Source organism: Lissotriton vulgaris, chromosome 1_1 (genome assembly GCF_964263255.1).
Source record: "Lissotriton vulgaris chromosome 1_1, aLisVul1.2, whole genome shotgun sequence".
In the NCBI taxonomy this organism is placed as follows: Eukaryota; Metazoa; Chordata; class Amphibia; order Caudata; family Salamandridae; genus Lissotriton; species Lissotriton vulgaris.
The window spans coordinates 1,236,189,552-1,236,208,385 of NC_141685.1; the positions used below are offsets into that span (position 1 = coordinate 1,236,189,552).

Consider the following 18,834-nt stretch of genomic DNA (forward strand, 5'->3'; position numbering starts at 1 on the left):
TGTGCCAACAGGAGGTGTAAGAGATCAAAACATAACCTGGTCAATTGAAAATGATTGTGAGTACTAAGGGGCCCTAGGGGATATGGTTCAGTCGATTGCAACGTGGTACAAGAGTGACACCAATTGAAAATGAGATTTATGAAGCCACACAATGCCACCTTGCATGAACCTGAAAGGCTTCATAAATCTCGAGTAATGTAATGCAGGGCAAATCACTGTCTGGCATTACTCTGCACCAAAGAGGCCTTTCCATGGTGTGGTGTGGGTGTTCCCATGTAATATCCATGGATTTTGTTGCATTCCTAGACACACCAGAAGTGGTAGACCCGGGAATGTGCCATTAACCTAGACCTCCCCAGACGAAGAGTAACAAGGAGAAATATGTTTATTTCTCCTTGTTTTTTCCTCTTTCTATGATTTCTGCATCCTGCAGCACACATACAAAGAGGAAAAAACCTCAGGGGATTGTTTTTCTTTAGGAAGGTGCCCCTTTCTGCACAACAACAATCCTCCTTCCAACACAGGCCACCTTGCATCATGGTGCAAGGGGGCTGTTTTGGCTCTAGGCAGCCAATAGGGTGCCAGCGCAGGGGAAACAGCAGAAATGCACCATGCTAACTTAAATACAGCACTTTCCTGACCTTTCCCTCTCATGTAGTGCAGCACAGCAAGGTGACTTGCTGAGCTGCGAAGCACTGCCTGGCTTGGCCATCCATTTGGCCTTAAATGTTTTAATTTTCCACTTGTGGGTAGAACGTTTCAATTTGGTCCCAAATGTATCATTCCTGAATAAGAAGGAATCCCCTTATCTATTGCTGTAATTTTAGTTTTGATTTTACTATTTGACCGTCTTTTTTACCAAAGACCTCTTGACGCATCTGTTTATCTCTTCCCAGGTCAACCTCGACTTTAACACCAAGCAAGCCACCAGCAAGAATATTCTGCAACCTGCGCTTTTCAGCTTTGACTCAGCACAAGCAACAATATACAGACTGATGGAGAAGGACAGCTACCCACGTTTTCTAAAATCAGACATTTACTCCGAACTGGCAAGGGGGCGACGTAGTGGAAGGCCACCTCTGAGACGGCGGTCTCGCTCCTTCACTTACAATGAATTTCAAGATGTAAAGGCAAATCATTCAGTTTGGCTATAGGGTAATCTATAAGACTCAGACAATTGGCCACCACACGGATACAATTGGAATTCTAATGGTCTAATATATTAACAAGAAATTAGTTGCCATGGAGAATGGCTAAAAGCCTTTCTCACTATTGAATTCATTTAATCTTTATTCAGGTACAAAAGTATCCACAAAGGTTCAAACATACACAATGAAAACGCACAAAAAGTGTGCAATATGATATATAAATAATTTTAAAAATGATAAAAATACATAGTTAAATACCATGTCATATCAACTGTGCATGAGACAATTACTGCAATGATTGTATATTCAGATGCAGTTAGTATTCACCAAAATACGGGCTTGACAACCATTTCTCATGAAAGCACCTGTGTGGGCAATCGACTCATCATCATTGAGCTGAAGCAGCATATTAAATGCTGCCCTAAAGTCTGTAATGTTGCACCTCTTTATTATGGGTATCAAAATGAGCCATGTGTACATGGAATAAATACAACAAAAAAATAATAATTGTGGATTGACCCAAGCTCACACTACACGGACATGGCAAAGAATCAAGATTTGAAAGTAAGCCTGACAGGAGGCATAACACATAATTTACGGTGGCAGCCTTAAAGTGACACAATAAGCTGCACTCCCAGTGGTCCAGTGGTTTAGTGAGGTACCTTGCAATTAAGCTGGCTGTTCTAATACACTGTCACACTCATCTTCCTTATTTCTGTGGCCAATCTTTCGTCATGACAATTCTTAACAGAGGGAGCTGTAACTGCGTTTTACTGGTAGCATGATTACCCTCAGGGTTCTCAAAAAGATGCTGGTAACGAATCTTACGCAAACAAGATTCCACCCCTCCTAACCATGGGATGTTCATGCCTTTATCGCAGCTAAGGCAATTCATCATAATATCTCTTGTAAGGCTTACTTCTTTGTTTTTACATACTGCTAACCATAGCAAGGGAGGTCCGGCACTAATGTAATCTTCTATAAAGGGTACATTTAATTTGTTGTGACAAATGAAATGGGGAGAGCAAATGGGAACCATCAAAACCATTCAGCAAAATCTATTTTCTTCTGCCTGGATAGTATTACATTTGGTAGGCGCAATACCTCAGCCCCATATGTATCCATTGGAAGACATTGCATTGTGAACATTTGCAGAATGGGCTTGAGAGCTGCCCCCTCCTAGATTGCGGTAGGCTGAACAATATGCCAATCTCCTTGGAAGATGCATTCCTACAGTGGGCAATATTGCTGTGCCTGGCTGATGAGGATTATGATTCCAAAACCGGTCCCAGGATGCTTGTTTCCGGTCCAGGGAAGGCAGATCAGTTGACTGGGGGTGAGCGCTTGTATTGTCAATGCTCCGTCCACCATTTCCTTTGGTTTTTCTTTGTTCGCAATAAGTTGGCAGGGTATGCTCAGACGTGAGTCCCTTGCTCACTTTGCCACTGGATTCAAGCAAGCCGGGCTGAAGACGGCTGAAATGCCAGAAACCGTTCCTCGGTAGCTTGTTTCCGGTCCAGGGAAGGCATGGCTTGGCAGTTCGGGCTGGACTGTTCCCATGAGGCACAGGGTCAGACTGATTTTCATATGGCCATGTCTGAACTGGGGTGGCAGAATGGGCTAAAGAACGGTGATGGATTAAACCCAGATCAGTTGACTGGGGGTGAGTGCTTGTATTGTCAATATCTATTGGCAGCAAAGACTACACACAGGTAAGAGAAAGTGCTAGTGGATTTTAAGCTATGATTGCCAATAGTCAGAGAGGACAAATTGTACTTCCTCGGGCCTCAGGCCAAAGTATAGGATTTTGCAAAATTAGTACCTAGTTCTAGCGTGGCCATAAAATACCAAAATCCATGAACCAAAAGACTCAAAGCCCTAGGTGTGCGAGTCATCAACACAGCATCGTCTGCATACAGCAAGGATTGTAACTAAGAGCCTTTAACTTTAGGAACCTCAGGGGTGGTAGTAAAAAAGGGTGGAGTTTATTAATATATCAAATAAATAAAAGTGGATCTAAGACACACCCTTGTCTCACACCCCGAAAAATGCCAATATCTTTAGAAAGCTCCCCTTAAAGGTTTATTCTAATTTTGGCCTTCTTGTCCCTTTGCTAATAAACTAAAAAGTGCACCATTGCTTCGTCCATTCCACATCCTAAAAATTTGACCACAGCTTTTAGTGACTGATGCCGTCAAAAGCTGACGTCAAATCTATAAACACTAAATATAGCTGGGAGTGCTGGGCTATGGTATAATTCTCAGTTATTAAATTGAGATTATGGCACTGCTCGACTGTGCAAACCTTGTTCCTAAAACTGTGTTGACAAGGGAATAGGATGGACTTCTCCTCTGTCCATTCCCTTATCCTATTATATAAGTCCCTTCCTATCACTTTTTATGTGGTCTCTATCAAGGAAATGGGCCTGTATCAGCCAGGCTGCGAGCGTCACTCTTTTTAAAAATAGGGACTATAGCAGAGGTTGTCAATGTACTTGGTTAAGGAGAATGGGCCATACTGTTGAAAACATTCAATAATACCGGAGTTCAGAATTCAGGGTTAGGCTTAATGAGATGTATTGTTACCCCATTCAAGCCAGGGGCCTTGCTCCCATGTATCTGGCTGCTAGTATCTTCAACCTCACCCAAGGTCAGGTGCACAGCCATTTGGATGGGAGCCAAGGTGAGTTCAATTTCTGCTGAGATGGCAGCATAGATGATAGTAAAGTGCGTATCCCAAGCCTCACTAGGCTAATTGGAGTTGATACCCGATTTTTGTGTTGCATATCGTTCACAGCCGGCCAAAAGAGTTTACTGTTCTTTTTATTTGACACCTGAACTAGTGATCCCCATTGTTGCTTCACTACTTTCTTCTTCCTTGCTGTGGTAAATTCTTTGTCTTTCTTGCATAAAAGGGCCACCTCCAGAGGATTCCTAGGGTTGGCCATAAGGGCCATGCTTGGTTGGCAACAGAGCATTTGTTAATAAACCATTGGGGTCTGTTGACAGTTGGACGTGAGGGTCTCATTAGCTCTTTCCTAATATTAGAGCAGAGCTGAGTAAATGCCACAACCAATGGGTATGCAATACTGTTATCAGTTAAGCAAGCCATTACCAGGTCTAATTCCTCCCTGATCACTTTATAGGACAAATGTCAGGTGCAACCAGAATTTTAGGCGTAGATTTGCCATGGCCTAAGACATTCCCCAGACAAAGAAAAGCATTGGAAGGCTCTCTTTCAGGAGTAATAGGTGCTGATCCAACCCTGTACTGGATTGGACCTCAGTCAATCCAGCCTGTTGAGCCCATCTAAGGTGGAGAACCTATTGTGATATGTGAAGGTGAGTGAGGTAAGCGGGGCTCTTAATATTACTGGTTTAAAGAAATAGCCTGGAGGGAGCAAATTGCTAATGTTGTTACAACCAATAACCTCTTGCTGCCTTTCTTAATCGCCTACGAAAGCTAACGACAATACAGTCTCCATCAATATCTTTGTTTAAATGACCCACTCACCCCCCCTGCCCCGTTAATATGCCACTAGTGCTCAAAGGATTAAAATGTTTGTGCTTGCTATGCAAGTCAACACATATTTTCTACAGCTTCCCACATGATTTACTTTGAGAGTCCCTCAAAGGTGGTATTTCAGCTAACACTCAAACATAGCGGAAAACCGCCAGGGGCAAGTCCAGTAAGTTTTTATTTGACTTGTGGCAGGTTCCATGCGGACCATGCTGGTCTCGACTGGGGACTTTGGACTTCCTGCATAATAATAAATCCCTCTGGGCCTGGATAGGTCCGGTGCCTAACACACCTTTTCCTGCTTCATTTAGCTGGGCCAGCAAGCCAGCTTTCTGTGACGTAAATTGCATGGCATTTCTTGCATTCACAGTTGCATCCCTCCTTGGAATTATTCCCTGTTGAAATGGGACTCCGCTGTAGAGATCTGACAGAGCCTGTCCATTATCTAATGGGCCCCGGCTCCTGCAATTTTTGCTGGTGTGCAATGTGGAAGAATGGATGGAGACATTATCAAGGCGGCCATCAAGGTGATCCAAAGGCATGATCAAGGGTTTGAGTTTCTTCTTAAAAGGTTTACTAACTTTAGTACAAAGTGCTTCAAGTAGGGGGTATCAAGAAATGAAGTGACACCAGTCTCACAATGGGTATATGGTATAGAGAGGGTTTATTAGGACTGTGGCTGAGATGTAGCCAGGAAAATAGATGGCTTTTATTAGTGGTAGCACAAGGGGGCTGTTTCCTCTTTACAGCGGCTAACTTTCTCAGCTCTCTTTTGCATTTAACGGCTATAGCAGAAGCAAAAACAGGCTCTGGAGTTGATGAGATTACCACAATCAGGCTTGTCAAAGGCAACCGTATTGGTGCAAGTGTTGGGGCAAGCAATGTTGGGCTCTTGATCATTCCCATTCGTGTGCTTGGGCTTGTTAACTATAAAATCACCATCAGCCAGTGAAGCCGGCAACACCCCAAAGTCCAGTGACTGTCTGCGCTCAGGCAGTTACTTTTAATTTGTGATAATTAATCAAACCTTTCCAGCATGCTATCAATTGAAACAGAAGTGCGTGTCAATATTGTGCTTCCCCATGGCAGTTGTGCTATAATGTTTCACTTTTCCAAAAAGTCGAACAGCATATGTGGACAAAATCTGAAATCTCTTCAGGGGCAAAAATCAAAGAAAGGGGACTCAGCCCAACTTTGTTTGGCCATGGAAGGGAGCAGAAGAGCCCGCTCTTGGCCCAGTCTTTGCCTGGGAACGCGACTAGACAAGTCCCACATGCGTCCTGCGCTGCAGGAGGCTGGAGAACAAGATAAGGTGTCCTGAGGCCCCTCCCATTCACAGAGCATACTGGGGGACAAAGTCCCACACCAGTGCATGCAGGCAGCAGCTATTGCGAGTACTAAACCGCAGATTAAAGCTCCTGCAAAGCTTGAGGCTGGTGGTCAAAATATGATGTCCTGAGACAACTCCCATTTACAGAGCATGCTGAGGGATGAAGGCCCACCCCAGCGCATGCAGGCAACAACTAGCGCAGGCAGGAACCACTGATGAAAGCTCCATTCTCACTATTAAAAATAAAATGGAGCCAGTGCTCCAATGGCTGCACAGTTCAGATAAAAAAATCTATGGTCAACTGGCTGATAAATCATATGCACGTGTTGGGAAATGCATTCTAGACTGATCATATAACTTGCCTTAACCTTTAATTTGCACTTGACGGTGGCACTCAGCTAGAAAAACATCCCATAAATCAGAGATTTGGACGAAAATCTCTACCTTTATAAAAAGGACTTCCATAAGACCATAGAAATTGGAATGTATGCCTTGTCAAGTCACCATAAAGGACAATAAATGTTCTCTAGTTGCTAAATTGCAAATGTTTTAAACAATTCTAATCCTGGCATTACACAGCACAGAGTTTGATCTAGTAAATAAAAAACAGTCACTCGGGATAGAGCATAGAAGTCTACCTATAGCATATATTCAGAATATTTCAGTTAGAATTTGTCATCGCCACTTCCTTCATCATCCTCTGGACCTGGGTTCTCCAATGTCGGTCCTGGAGGATCGGATCCATACCAGATTTTTAGAATATCCCCATTTAGATAAATGTAGTTATCTTAAAAATCTGGCATGGATCCGTCCCTCCAGGACCGACTTTGGAGAACCCTGCTCTAGACTATCAAGTGGATAAAGATGGGCAACATCTCAAGTACTCCAAGCATGTTGGATGATACACATACTCAACTTAATCAGAGCATATAATGTTTTTATAACAAGAATGACTGCAATCCATATTTCAAAAATATTAGTTTGCCAATTCCTAAATATCTGACAACCAAACCCAGATGCTACTCAGGTTGAAGTTAAACCCATTTTGAATCTAATGTAATTCCTTTACACTGTCTCGATTAGATCTATCTGCTAAGAGAGGTGTAGGGAGATGAGTTCAACAGAGGCAACTGCACCCTTGGCTGCGAGGAAATAAACTAAAGCCATTTCAGTTTCCTAAGAGCATGAACTTCTGGGCATCTAACTGATCCATTATCAAACCTAGGGAAATGGTGACAGCATTGGCTACTTCCTTCAGTTGTGTCTGTCCTACACTATTGTTAGGATGGAGAAGAATGTTTTGTTTCAGAGAACTAATGGTGCTCGCACTGCTGCTGATGAGAATTAACATCATTGTGTCTGATGGCATGGATAACATAGCCAGGATAACAGAGCTCAGCCCCTTCTCGAGGAAGCCAGGGATAGGCTTTCTTTCCACAGATGAAATGTGTATAGTCTCTTTGACGTCAATGTTAGTGAAACACCATGACTGTGGGAAGACGATGTTCTTGGAGAGGTGATTCATGATGTATGATTTCTACAACCATGTCACATTTACTTTGGACCAAAGTCATTCCAGTTAGTAGTTTCTCTGTGTTCACAGAACTGCCGCCTATCAGAAAAGGCTAAAAGAGTATCGACCCATGAGACTGCTGTAATCATCAAGACCCTACAAAGACTCAAGGGAGCTGCCTGCATATTCCAGCAGTCTGTGGCCAGGATTTAACTAGATGTGTCCAAAAATGTGCAAAATTACATCAAATGTCAGAAAAATGACACAAAATTATACATAATTACACAAAAAGCAAATCCACCATTCTTTCATATGTTTTATCTCATAATCCATCCTTGTGTCAATTTATGATTTAAGGATGCATTTCATGTTAAAAACATTGGTGCTAAAAGAAACACACAATGCACCACAGCCTCTCATTTTCTGTCATTCCCATGTGTTTGCTGTACAATTTTATTATGAATGGTGCATTGGCAGTAAATTTTTACCGCCAATAGGGTGTAATGTGTAATTTGGGGACTTTTGCGTAACAAGCGTATTACAAAATTCCCAAATTACACTGGAATCATTTCAATTTCCAGCTTACCTAGATAGAAGTGTTCAATGTAAATTTTGTTTTTTCCTCTGGGGCACTCTGATGAAAGGCATACACCCGGATGCATCATGAAGAAAGGTAAATCTTTTGTTGATATTTCTCAAGAGACAGCAAAAATGAGTTTTTTTTCATACAGAGAGCAGTGGCTTTGCTCAATGATAGGCACAGTACAGTTAGATTTTTCGATAACTCCGAATTCCACAGCAATGAAATATCCCACAAGCAGCCAGGGACTGAGGGCAGCAGCAAAGATAATAGGCCAGAGCCACAGGGAGATCCTGTATCCAGGGTATAGCCCCTTACGTCTTTTGGAAGTGGTAACATTAAGGGCTGACGGAAAAACATGGAAACCTGACCTAAGATCTGAGGCAGTCCTAAGGATGGGCATAACTTGGCAGGCGTCTCATGGCGATGTATCATACTAGCACTGAGAGGAGTGAAACCATTTTTGCAATTCACAACTCTTAACAGCTGTGTTGCTGATGAGATGCACCATGTGGGGAAAATGCTAGTGAGGCATGGGTGGACTTCTTCCGGTGGACCCGAATATGGATCCAGTTGACGAGCTGGAAGGAGTAGCAGACTTTAGTTGGGCACTCAGGTAAGGCAGATTGAACCTAAGAATGGAAACTGTAAAGATAGCAAAAAAGATTTTCTGCAGTAATGGAGGACATCATCATCATTCAGTTACAGGTTTACCTTAGAAGCGGAGATGAATAGGTTCAAATGTAATATCATAGCACATCCAATAATTATCTAGTAGTGGCTAAATCTGGTGTTATGAGTTGGTATGGCTCTGACAGACCGCGTAACCAGAAACAAGGCATCAGACCATTTCAGTTGTGTTTCAAAACATATTATCTCTATCTTTTTCGTAAGTATAGATTTCTTTTGTTCCCTTTTTTAAGTTTAAGTTTATTATGATATCGGAACTCATTACGAGGTCCACATAAAAGACATACAATACATACAAAGAAAGCTTAAACATAAAATGTCAACAGGTACATAGAATAAAAATACACGACAATCTAAAATTACCAACTTAATACAGATCCAGAAAACATTTGAAAAATTTGTACAGTTTAAAACAAAACATTTCATTAGGAGGGTTAATCATAGCCGCACTAAAAGAAGGGGCAGACAAAATGTTCAGTTGAAGGCAGATTGGTCTTAACCATCTTCGCCTGAAAGACATCAGGGCTGGACAAACGAAAATGACATGAGACAAATCTTGATCATTCATCTGACAGAAATCACAGACCGCAGAGTGGCCATGCCATCTGGATTGTAGAGATTTCAAAGGGAGCAAATCCTGTCTTACCAAAAACAATAGGCGTCTAACGGCATGAGGAATGCTCCATTGAATATATGGTCGAGCTTTCCTCAATAGGCAGGAATCGATAACTGGGGTGATGCCCTTTTTCAAAATCCGGAGATCTCTATCCAGTCTAAACCCTAGTTCCCACAAGGAGGACTTCAAAAGGGTTTTTAACTGATAAGATGACAAAGAGAATAAAACATCTTTATCCAGTTGTAATTGACCCACAGCATATCTAAAAATGTTTACGATCAATGAATAGTCATTAAAGTTTCCCAATAACTCATTTTTTATAAGATGTCTTCGGGTACTAGGCTCGCTCCTTGCAAGGCTAACAACCCAGCGTACGATTCCCGCTAGACCTTGGACCAAGCTACTACGTAAGCTGAGTTCCTTTTTCTAGCAGACTTGGGTGATAGGCACGATGAAAGTGTTGGTCAATCCCTAAAGCTTTGTGCATCTCCTGCACTACAGAATAAAGTAAGTGTGTTTCTCATTTGCCAGAGAGTCCATAAATTAGCAGTTTATGATGTGAGTCCAACCATCCAGGAGATGTACACTTACTATCAATTATGAAAATGTGTCATATATAAGCATCTGGATAAAATCCAACAGGTGGTGAACAAAGGGGTTCCCAAGGAGGGGCTAAGCGGGGGTTCAATCACTTTCCAAGCATTTTAGGACTAGCAAGTGACATATGAATAGCACTAACTCTGGGCCAAATCTGAAAAGGATGGCGCATGTTATAGGGTTGAAGGTTGAAGTAGCATGCATTATGCCTTCCCTGCCAACTTGAACTGCTCCACAGTCCAACTGTGCAAGGTTGGGAAGTAGAAATTCCAGTGCAATCACAAACCCTAAAATGTCTCTGCACCCTCCTTCCCTTGTAAACTTCTGCTTGAGCCACTGTAGTTTCTCACTCCCAGATGCTCTTTCCTGCAATAGAGGTACATCTTTTAGGGAGGACCCAGGAAACAAATCGGCCTGTACAACAAAAATAGTGGCATCATTACCTTTTGATAAAGCAGCACTCCTAGCAGCTGATCACCAAGGGCATTTCCTTGCCACACAACATCATGTGGGTATTGGCGGGGAGTGCATTTCACTACAACAACTTTTTGTGAAAACAAAGCGGTCAACATTTTTTTTTTTACAGACAGGTAGCTCTTAATGAGGGTATCAACAGATATTAAGATACCTCTTTGCATGCCGAGGAGCCTAAAGCCATGAGTAACTCCAAAAGCATCTTTTGAGTTACCTGAGTGCAACAAGGTCAGCAACCTGGGTAGACTGTGAATCTCGGGCAGGGAATGGCTCACATTAACTTGATATTCAGTGCATAGAGCAGAACCTGCAACATGTACACTGTTGTCATTTCTGAGGCATGACTCGTCCACAAAATACATTACTTCACAATTTTATATTGGTGCATCCATGATGTAAATGTGGGGCTTAGTTATGTGTTTCGTTACAACCAGACTAGTATGAGATTCTCCTTCCTTACTGGTCAGAGTGAGAAATTCCACGTTTAGAGAGGGACAATGGACAAGGGTGAAATGAAAGACAGATAACAAAAAGAATTTGCAGGACAACCTGATGGTGGAAAGGTGCTGCATTTTAGTGGCGAGGAGAAGAGCAACAACAGCATGTGGCACAGCAACAATCAGAGTGGAACTTAACACAGTATTTCCAGATACTTTAATAAGATGGGCAACAGCGACTCCTTGCTCCGGTTTGTACCTGATGCTGGTGTCTGTAACCGGTAAGGGTAAATGAATACACTTATCCTATTTACTTTTCAATTGCCCAAACCCATATACCTCGAAGATGGGGGTAGATATTATTTCTGAAAGTCAGGAAGAGAATGTTATTGTTGTGTCTTTATCTTTTAGTACCTTCTTATGTGGTTACACTTTGTGGAATTGTACTATGTCATGTAGAATACTTTACTAGGTCATGTAGAACAAGGTGTTGTCGTTTGGAGTGTATATTTTCAAAGGAGACAGTTATTTGCTTGCTGATTAAGCTGCCAGATGTTTGTTCAGCTCTTCGACTTATTAAAGGATTTCTTGAATTAATTATTTCAGTGTCCTTCTTAACACTGGCGACGCGGTGTTGAAGAGCTTCGCACCCACGCAGAAGAAGTCTGAAGTTTTTCTTAATTTTTTTCATCACCATCATTTTTATTGGATTGAATTCCTAAGAATTCTTAAAAGCCTCTTAACATTTTGTTTGATTGTTTTTATCCCTTGAGTCGTCAACCATCGTGATTTGTGATCATGAAGTAGGTTTGGGCAAATTTTGCAGAAAAAACTTTTAATATTCGCCAACTTTAAAAAAAAATGTTTTACCTTTAATTGTTCACTGGCTTGTAATCATGATTTTACAATCATCAAACAAGCCATTGCTAAAGCTTCTGCTTTACATAGTTTTGATCCTTCACTTGATAGTATTGTCACTACTGATACCAGCAATAAGGGACTTGGTGCGGTATTGTCACAGATAGATATTCAAGGCAAAGAATGTAAGATTGCTTATTGTTCAAGGTCCTTGTCACCATGAGAAATATAATATCCTATTATAAAGAAAGAAGCGCTTGCATGTGCTTGGGCATTAGAACATTTTAAATCTTTTATTTGGGTAAGAGGTGTACCCTCCGTTGTGACCACAAACCTTGGGTAAAGATTTTAACAACGGAAGGTGCCATCAAAGCTTCACCAAGACTAGCCAGAATATCCATGAGGACGCAAAATTTCATCTATAATGTAATTTACATTCCAGGTAAACATAATGTGGTTGCTGATTTTTCATCAAGAATGCCTGTTATGCTTGAAGAGTGTGAGAGTAATGAATGGAATGAATTACAAATGGCTTTTGTCTATGATGAAGGTTTTTCAGCCATTGATAGAGAAGAGTGGGAAAAGGAATATGAGAATGATCTTCTCAAGTCTGGATCCTCAATTGTTATAAATGGTTGGCCTAAAAAAATGAATTATTGAACGACTCTAGTAGACCTTTTTGGGAGGTAAGATCAGAGTTATCTCTTTTGTACAATACTCTGTTAAAAGGTGAAAGAATAATCTCTCCTGAAAATTTGGGCACATGCATCATTGAGTTATGTCATGAAGGCCATCCTGGTATTATCAGGACCAAGGCTATTGTTAAAAGGTTATTTTGGTGGCCTGGTTGTGATTCTAAAATTGAAAAAATGGTGCAAGATTGTATTTCTTGTTCTTCGTCTGATAAATCTTTGCACACACTACGTCCACCTATGTCTAATGGGTTACTACCTAAAAATCCATGGGAAACGATTGCAATTGATATTATGGGACCTATCAGTAATACTGATGGATCTCATTGTTTTCTCATTGTCATTATCGATCTATTTTCTAGATGGCCTGTTGTTAAAATGGTGGAAAATGTGGACACTGATTCTTTTTTACAATTTTTAGATGAGACATTTACGACTGAAGGTATTCCTTCTTGTTTACTCTCAGACAATGGAGTACAATTTCTCACTTTCAAAGCTAAATGTTATTTCAAGAAATTGGGGATTATACAAAAAACAACTACACTTTATAATCCCAGTGCAAATGAAATGGTAGAGCGGTTTAACAGGGTTTTAAAAAATTCAATTCAAATATCTCTTAAGAATAATCTTGACTGGATTACTCAAATAGGAAAAACTGTATGGAATTACTGTGTTACTGTCCATGAATTTACAGGTTTTTCACCTCTTGTTCTCATAAAAGGTAGTAATCCTCATACTAAAGCTATTCCTACATAGTTATTCTCTAACAGTGTACAACCTTGGTCAAAGGATGAAGTCTGTTCGCGTATGGAACTGATGCACAATGGAAGAAAATCTTATTATGAGAAAAAACATGGTACCAAGGAAGTTCCAATTCATATTGGTGATTGGGTACGAGTTAAAAAACCTGGATGGATTTGTAAGGGAGAATCTGCATTTTCTGAACTAACTCAGGTGGTAGAAGTGTTACGTAATGCTGTAAGAGTCAAAGATGGTAAAGTTTGGAATTTATCCAGAATTGCAAAGTGTAAGCCCTTAGTTTCAGAGTCCTTAACTAGTCATAACTGGATGCCAGATGATTTTGGCACTGAATGTCCTCATGCCTTGTCTAATTTTGAACTTAATGATGAAGTTTCTAACCACCACAGTCTTGTATCTGATAATGAGATTAGTGAGTTCAACACTTTTTCCACACATGGAAACTTCTAATATTTGTAATTCTTCTATGAATGGTGAATCTGATGTTCTTCGTCATTTGTCAAGGGAGAAGATGGCTCCTTCATGGTTGAAGGATTTCATTGTCAGTAACAAATAATTTACTTTATATAAATTTGTATAAAAATATATTACTTTATATGGTGTTGCAATATTGGTAATGTTTTTAATTTTTTTTTTTTTAATCATTTCGGATAGAAGGGCGATGTGTTGCGTCTTCATCCTTGAATACCTTCCTATGTGGTTACACTTTGTGGAATTGTACTATGTCATGTAGAATACTTTACTAGGTCATGTAGAATACGGTGTGGTATTTTGGAATGTATATGTTCAAAGGGGACAGTTATTTGCTTGCTGATGAAGCTGCCAGATGTTTGTTCAGCTATTCAACTTATTAAAGGATTTTTTGAATTAATTCATCCAGTGTCATTCTTACCAGTTATACTATCATAAACTTAACATCACGCACAAGGAAAACACATTTAAATATGAACGTTTCTGTTTTTTTGAAAAACAGCAAGTATATATACATTATATACACATATGGTCTCTCCAATGAGGGGTGTAAAGGGGTGCTCATGAAGAAAGTGCTTGTGCGTGAAGTTTCTAAACAAAAATTAGAAAGGAAATACACCTACTACATGCATCATCTTTTTTTACACAGTAGCCCGTTTGCATATATTTATTATCCAGCATAATTTCAATCTCATCTAAAGAGAAGTAATCGTATTATTCATATTTGCCCCATTGTGAAACCATTATACAATGCAGGCTGTACAGGATGTCAATGTTTTGACCCGGCAAGGGGTGAGGGAGCTGGGCTATCTAAGCCTCAAAGAGGGGCTTCATCAGGACTGGGTAAACAATTAGAATGGGGAGCAACCTGGAAAGCTCAAGAATGCAGAGTTAATCATCTGAATCACGAGGGCCCATCTGGCTCTTGAACAGCATTGGATTTGTTCCAGCCCTAAAAATAAGTGACAACTGTTAGCCTTGAAGCAATAGTAAAGTATATAGCCTGGAAGCAAGTGTCCAAAATATGTACTTGCGAACAAGCATGGTAGAGTTTAATTTTTATATAGGTTTGGGGGAGACCTCCTATTTATTTAAGTCCATTCAGACCCTCCATCTGTCACAAAGTATCAATTCAGACTGACAACGTCGGGGTTCGCAAGGACATATATTGAACTCTTGCTTCAAGGGTATATACTTTAGTATTGCTTCAAGGCTGCCAGTTTTCTCTCGTTTTAAGGACTGGATTAAATCCATTGCCATTCAGGAGCCAGTTGGCCCTAGTGATTTAGATGATTAACTCTTCAGTCTTGACACCAGGTGAGCTATTCAGGTTGCTCCCCATTCTAATTGGTTACAAAGTCCTGATGAAGACCCACTTTGAAACTTTGATTGGTCCCCTCCCCCTAGCCTGGTCAACATGGCGACATCCTGGATTGTAAAATGGCTTCACAAAAGGGCAATTATTTTGTGTAAATAGGATGATGTATGTAATAGGTGTATTTCTGCTCTTCTTTTTTGTTTAAAAACTTCACGTATAAGCACTTTTTTTCCAGAGCACTCCTTCACATACCTCTTTGGAGTGACCGTATGTGTATATAATGTATTTATACTTGTTGTTCTTCAAAATACAGAAACATTCATTCATTTAAATGGGTTTCCCATGTGTGTGATGTTAAGTTTATGATGAAATAACATACTCTCCCTGACTTTCAGATATATCTACCCCTATCTTCGAGTTATATATAGTCTGGGGAAATTAAAAAGTAATTAGGATAGCTTTATTCATTTATCCTAATCCATTAAATGGATCTCTACGATTGGACCACTGTTGTTACGCATCACAAATTAGCCAGGTCCTTTGGATTATTTCTGAGTCCCATGATTGTTATGTAATTGTCCATCTGGCCTCAGCAGCAACTGGGTCCAAAGTGGAAGAAAAATAGGCTGGCTGAAAACTTTTCGTATCCCTTAGATCTTATGCCAGTACCCCAAAGTGTAAAACCACTGTGTTTAACAAAATATAGAGTAAAGGTTAGGCATAGTCAGGGAGCTCAAAAGAAGGGGCGGAGATCAGGGCTTGCTTTATCCCTATATAAGTATTTTTTACTTCTCTAGACCACTGCAAGTATTTTGGAGTATCTTTTCTTAAATATTATTGCATGGATTTCACCATTGGGCATAGCCCAGGATCCAGTGTCTGCAGTACCCACCCAAAGTTCATAACTGAAAGAGAATCACTGGACAGGGCATATTGCAAATGGCTTCTATTATCTCAGGTGACAAGTGGTTCTCTCTAGCGGAGATATCATTTCCAAGATATTTTACTCGGGGAAGGAAAAACTGTAGTTTCTCCTTTGAAGACTTATGAACCTTTAAAGTCATTTCAGTGAGGAGATGGATGGGGTGATCTAAATTAAAAGATGCCAACTATAAATATTCACTGCACTACTCTAAAGTAGAGACCTCGGGAAAGACCAACATGTACAAATCTTTCTTCACAGCTTGTACAATGATTGACAGAGACTCAAGTAATTCCTTGATTGGGCCTCTACTATGAAAGTTGAGATCTGGCAAATAAGAACAGGAAGAGGATTAAAGACAGCGAACCACTGGGTGTTAGGAGGGATGCAAGAAAGAATGAGAGCAGGGTTAGGGACCACAGGGAAATTAGGGTTAACAACATTATTTGTGCACCTTAGATCTTTTATAAACTGTACATGTTGGTCTTTCCTGCCTTTTTTGCGGTGAGAAAAAGGGTATTGTACCTGCCCACAGGAGGTGGGTTTTTAAAAGAAACAAAAAACATGGTATGGGTCATCTCTGGGATTTCTCTACCTAATCTTGTGGAGGGAGGACAGAAAGGTACTGTACGATCACACCTAAATATTCTCTTGTGTTTGGCTGACCTTTGGTTGTGTGCCCCGAGGGGCCGGTGAAGGAGCGAGGGAGACTTCAGCAGTGGGCCTCCTCACCTACAGTCATCCTTCATGGGTATGTACTACTGGCGGTCTTTTCAATCTTCCCTATTTCATAATATTTTTAGAGCCCACTTGCTCTAAACCATGGATGTGAACACACAATCTTTGTTGTTGATCTCCTCACATTCCTACCTATCCAACCCCTGTGTCATACTAGGGCGACATCTAAGACATTACAAACTGCACAAAACAACACAGGCAAAGCAAGCAGAATATAATAAACTTGTTAAACTGCACTTAAATTTAGCTCAACGTGCTTACACTGCCCGGTTGGATCACTAGGTCCAGTGATGGGCAGTTCTCCACCTCAGTTTCCCTGGAAAAATCTCCCCCTCTCCTATGGAACCTGGGGTCTTCCCATAGAGTTCGGTTCACTCCTGCCTTGCTTGCCGAGAGAAGACATTTCCCGGCACACAATGCACCACAGATAAAACCACCAACTCAGCTGACTAGCAATTTGCCTTCTAGTCAGTTGGAAGTTGTAATACTAAAATGCATATATTGTGTTGCTATTTCTATGCACTTTTTCTCGATGCAAGTAAATAGAAGCCGGAACATGTATTGGACAGAAACCTACAGATATGCATGTAGGAGCAGGTGCCTGCCTCCTCTGGTGGAAAGAATATGAAAAGACATTGGGAGTCTGTTACAGGTTTCTCAATCGGAATAATGACTCTAATACTTTCTGCAAATCTCTCTTTGTTATGCTAACTTCAGAACGAGGCTAACCTTACTTGGACAATTGAGCCAAAATGTTATAGCAACATAACCGTTTGTTTAACTAATGCTAAGGCTTTGTGAACTTCAAAGAAGTATGAAAATGAAATTGCAATAATTATTGCAGACAGATTGATATAGGTGCACCAGTTTCTGAAAATAGCGTAATATGTGTCAACTATATGTTCTCAACCTTTAATAAATTACATTAATTCCCAACCCTTCATATCTCTTCTCACCCTCCGGTCTTTTGTTGGGTCTGCTACCCCCCTAAACCGGCATAGAATGCTATTGCCGACAGTTGCCTCCTCGCCATCGCTGATGACTTTCCACTCGCTTTCTGATGAACTATAAATTCTAAGACACTTAAAGGTGAGAACCCCTCTAAAATCCCTTCTCCCTTTAAACAAGCCTGATATGCCTGCCATGACCTCTCATACATACTCTTTGTCTTGGGGGCCAGGGACGCTGTTATCAACTCAGGGGCTGTGGGGCACCAAGCTTCCATAGTCCCGCCGGGAAGTCCGTCATCTTTCTATCTGCTTGCAGCCATCGGGTGCGAAACTCCGCCAACTTAAAACGGGACAAAGCATCAGCGACTGTGTTATCTTCCCCCGGCTCGTGTCTGGCAGTAAAATGTACATTGCGCTGTAGACATTGCAACACTAGTTCCTTCAAAAGGTGCAGAACCCAGGTGCATTTCGCTCTCTGATTGTTAATGGCCATCACTACTGACATGCTGTCAGACCAAAACACGATATGCCTGTTTGCCAAAATGTCCCCCCACAGATGCAAAGCCACAATTATTGGGAACAATTCTAAAAAGGTAATATTCCGTGTGAGACCGGACAGCGCCCATTCCTCCTGCCAGTGCTGCACGCACCACCTGTGCCTCAACACGGCCCCAAAACCCACACTGCCCGCTGCATCTGTGAACAATTCCAACTCTGCGTTGGGGCGACTAGGCATTTGCCACACCACTGTCCCATTAAATTTTTCCAGGAAGCCTTTCCAGATAGTTAAGCTGTTCCTTCCTTCCGCTGAGAGCCTAGTATGATGATGTTTGGCGCACAGCCCTGACATTGCCCTTGCTATACTCCTAGAAAAGGCCCTGCCCATCGGTATAACTCGAAGTGCGAAGTTCAACTGCCCCACCAGAACTTGTAATTGGTGCAGCGTCACCTTTCGGGTCAACAAACAGGCCTCAATGGCTGACTTGAAAGCTGCTACTTTCTCCTGAGGGAGCCTGCATACCCCCTCTCTAGTGTCTATCTCAATGCCTAGGAATGTTAAACGAGTAGTTGGCCACTCTGTCTTCTCTGCGGCCAATGGCATGCCCAGTGCTCTTGCCAGATGCTTTAAGCCCAGCAGGGCCTTCCTGCATGCTAGGGAGCCCTGCGGTCTCAGGAACAAGAAATCATTTAGGTAGTGTAGCACTTCGCATGATGTAATGGAC

At 41.2% G+C, this 18,834-nt stretch overlaps 1 protein-coding gene across 2 annotated transcripts in view; it reads left to right on the forward strand.

Moving 5' to 3' along the window:
* Positions 1-14,083, forward strand: part of RGS18 (regulator of G protein signaling 18) — a 234,105-nt gene extending 220,022 nt beyond the window's left edge. For both annotated transcript variants that reach the window (XM_086964483.1, XM_086964480.1), the window contains one exon: positions 897-14,083. In XM_086964483.1, coding sequence (XP_086820609.1) covers positions 897-1,154 — 258 coding nt within the window. In that variant the 3' untranslated portion in view covers positions 1,155-14,083. The remainder of the gene's footprint in view (positions 1-896) is intronic.
* Positions 14,084-18,834: the final 4,751 nt, after the last annotated feature.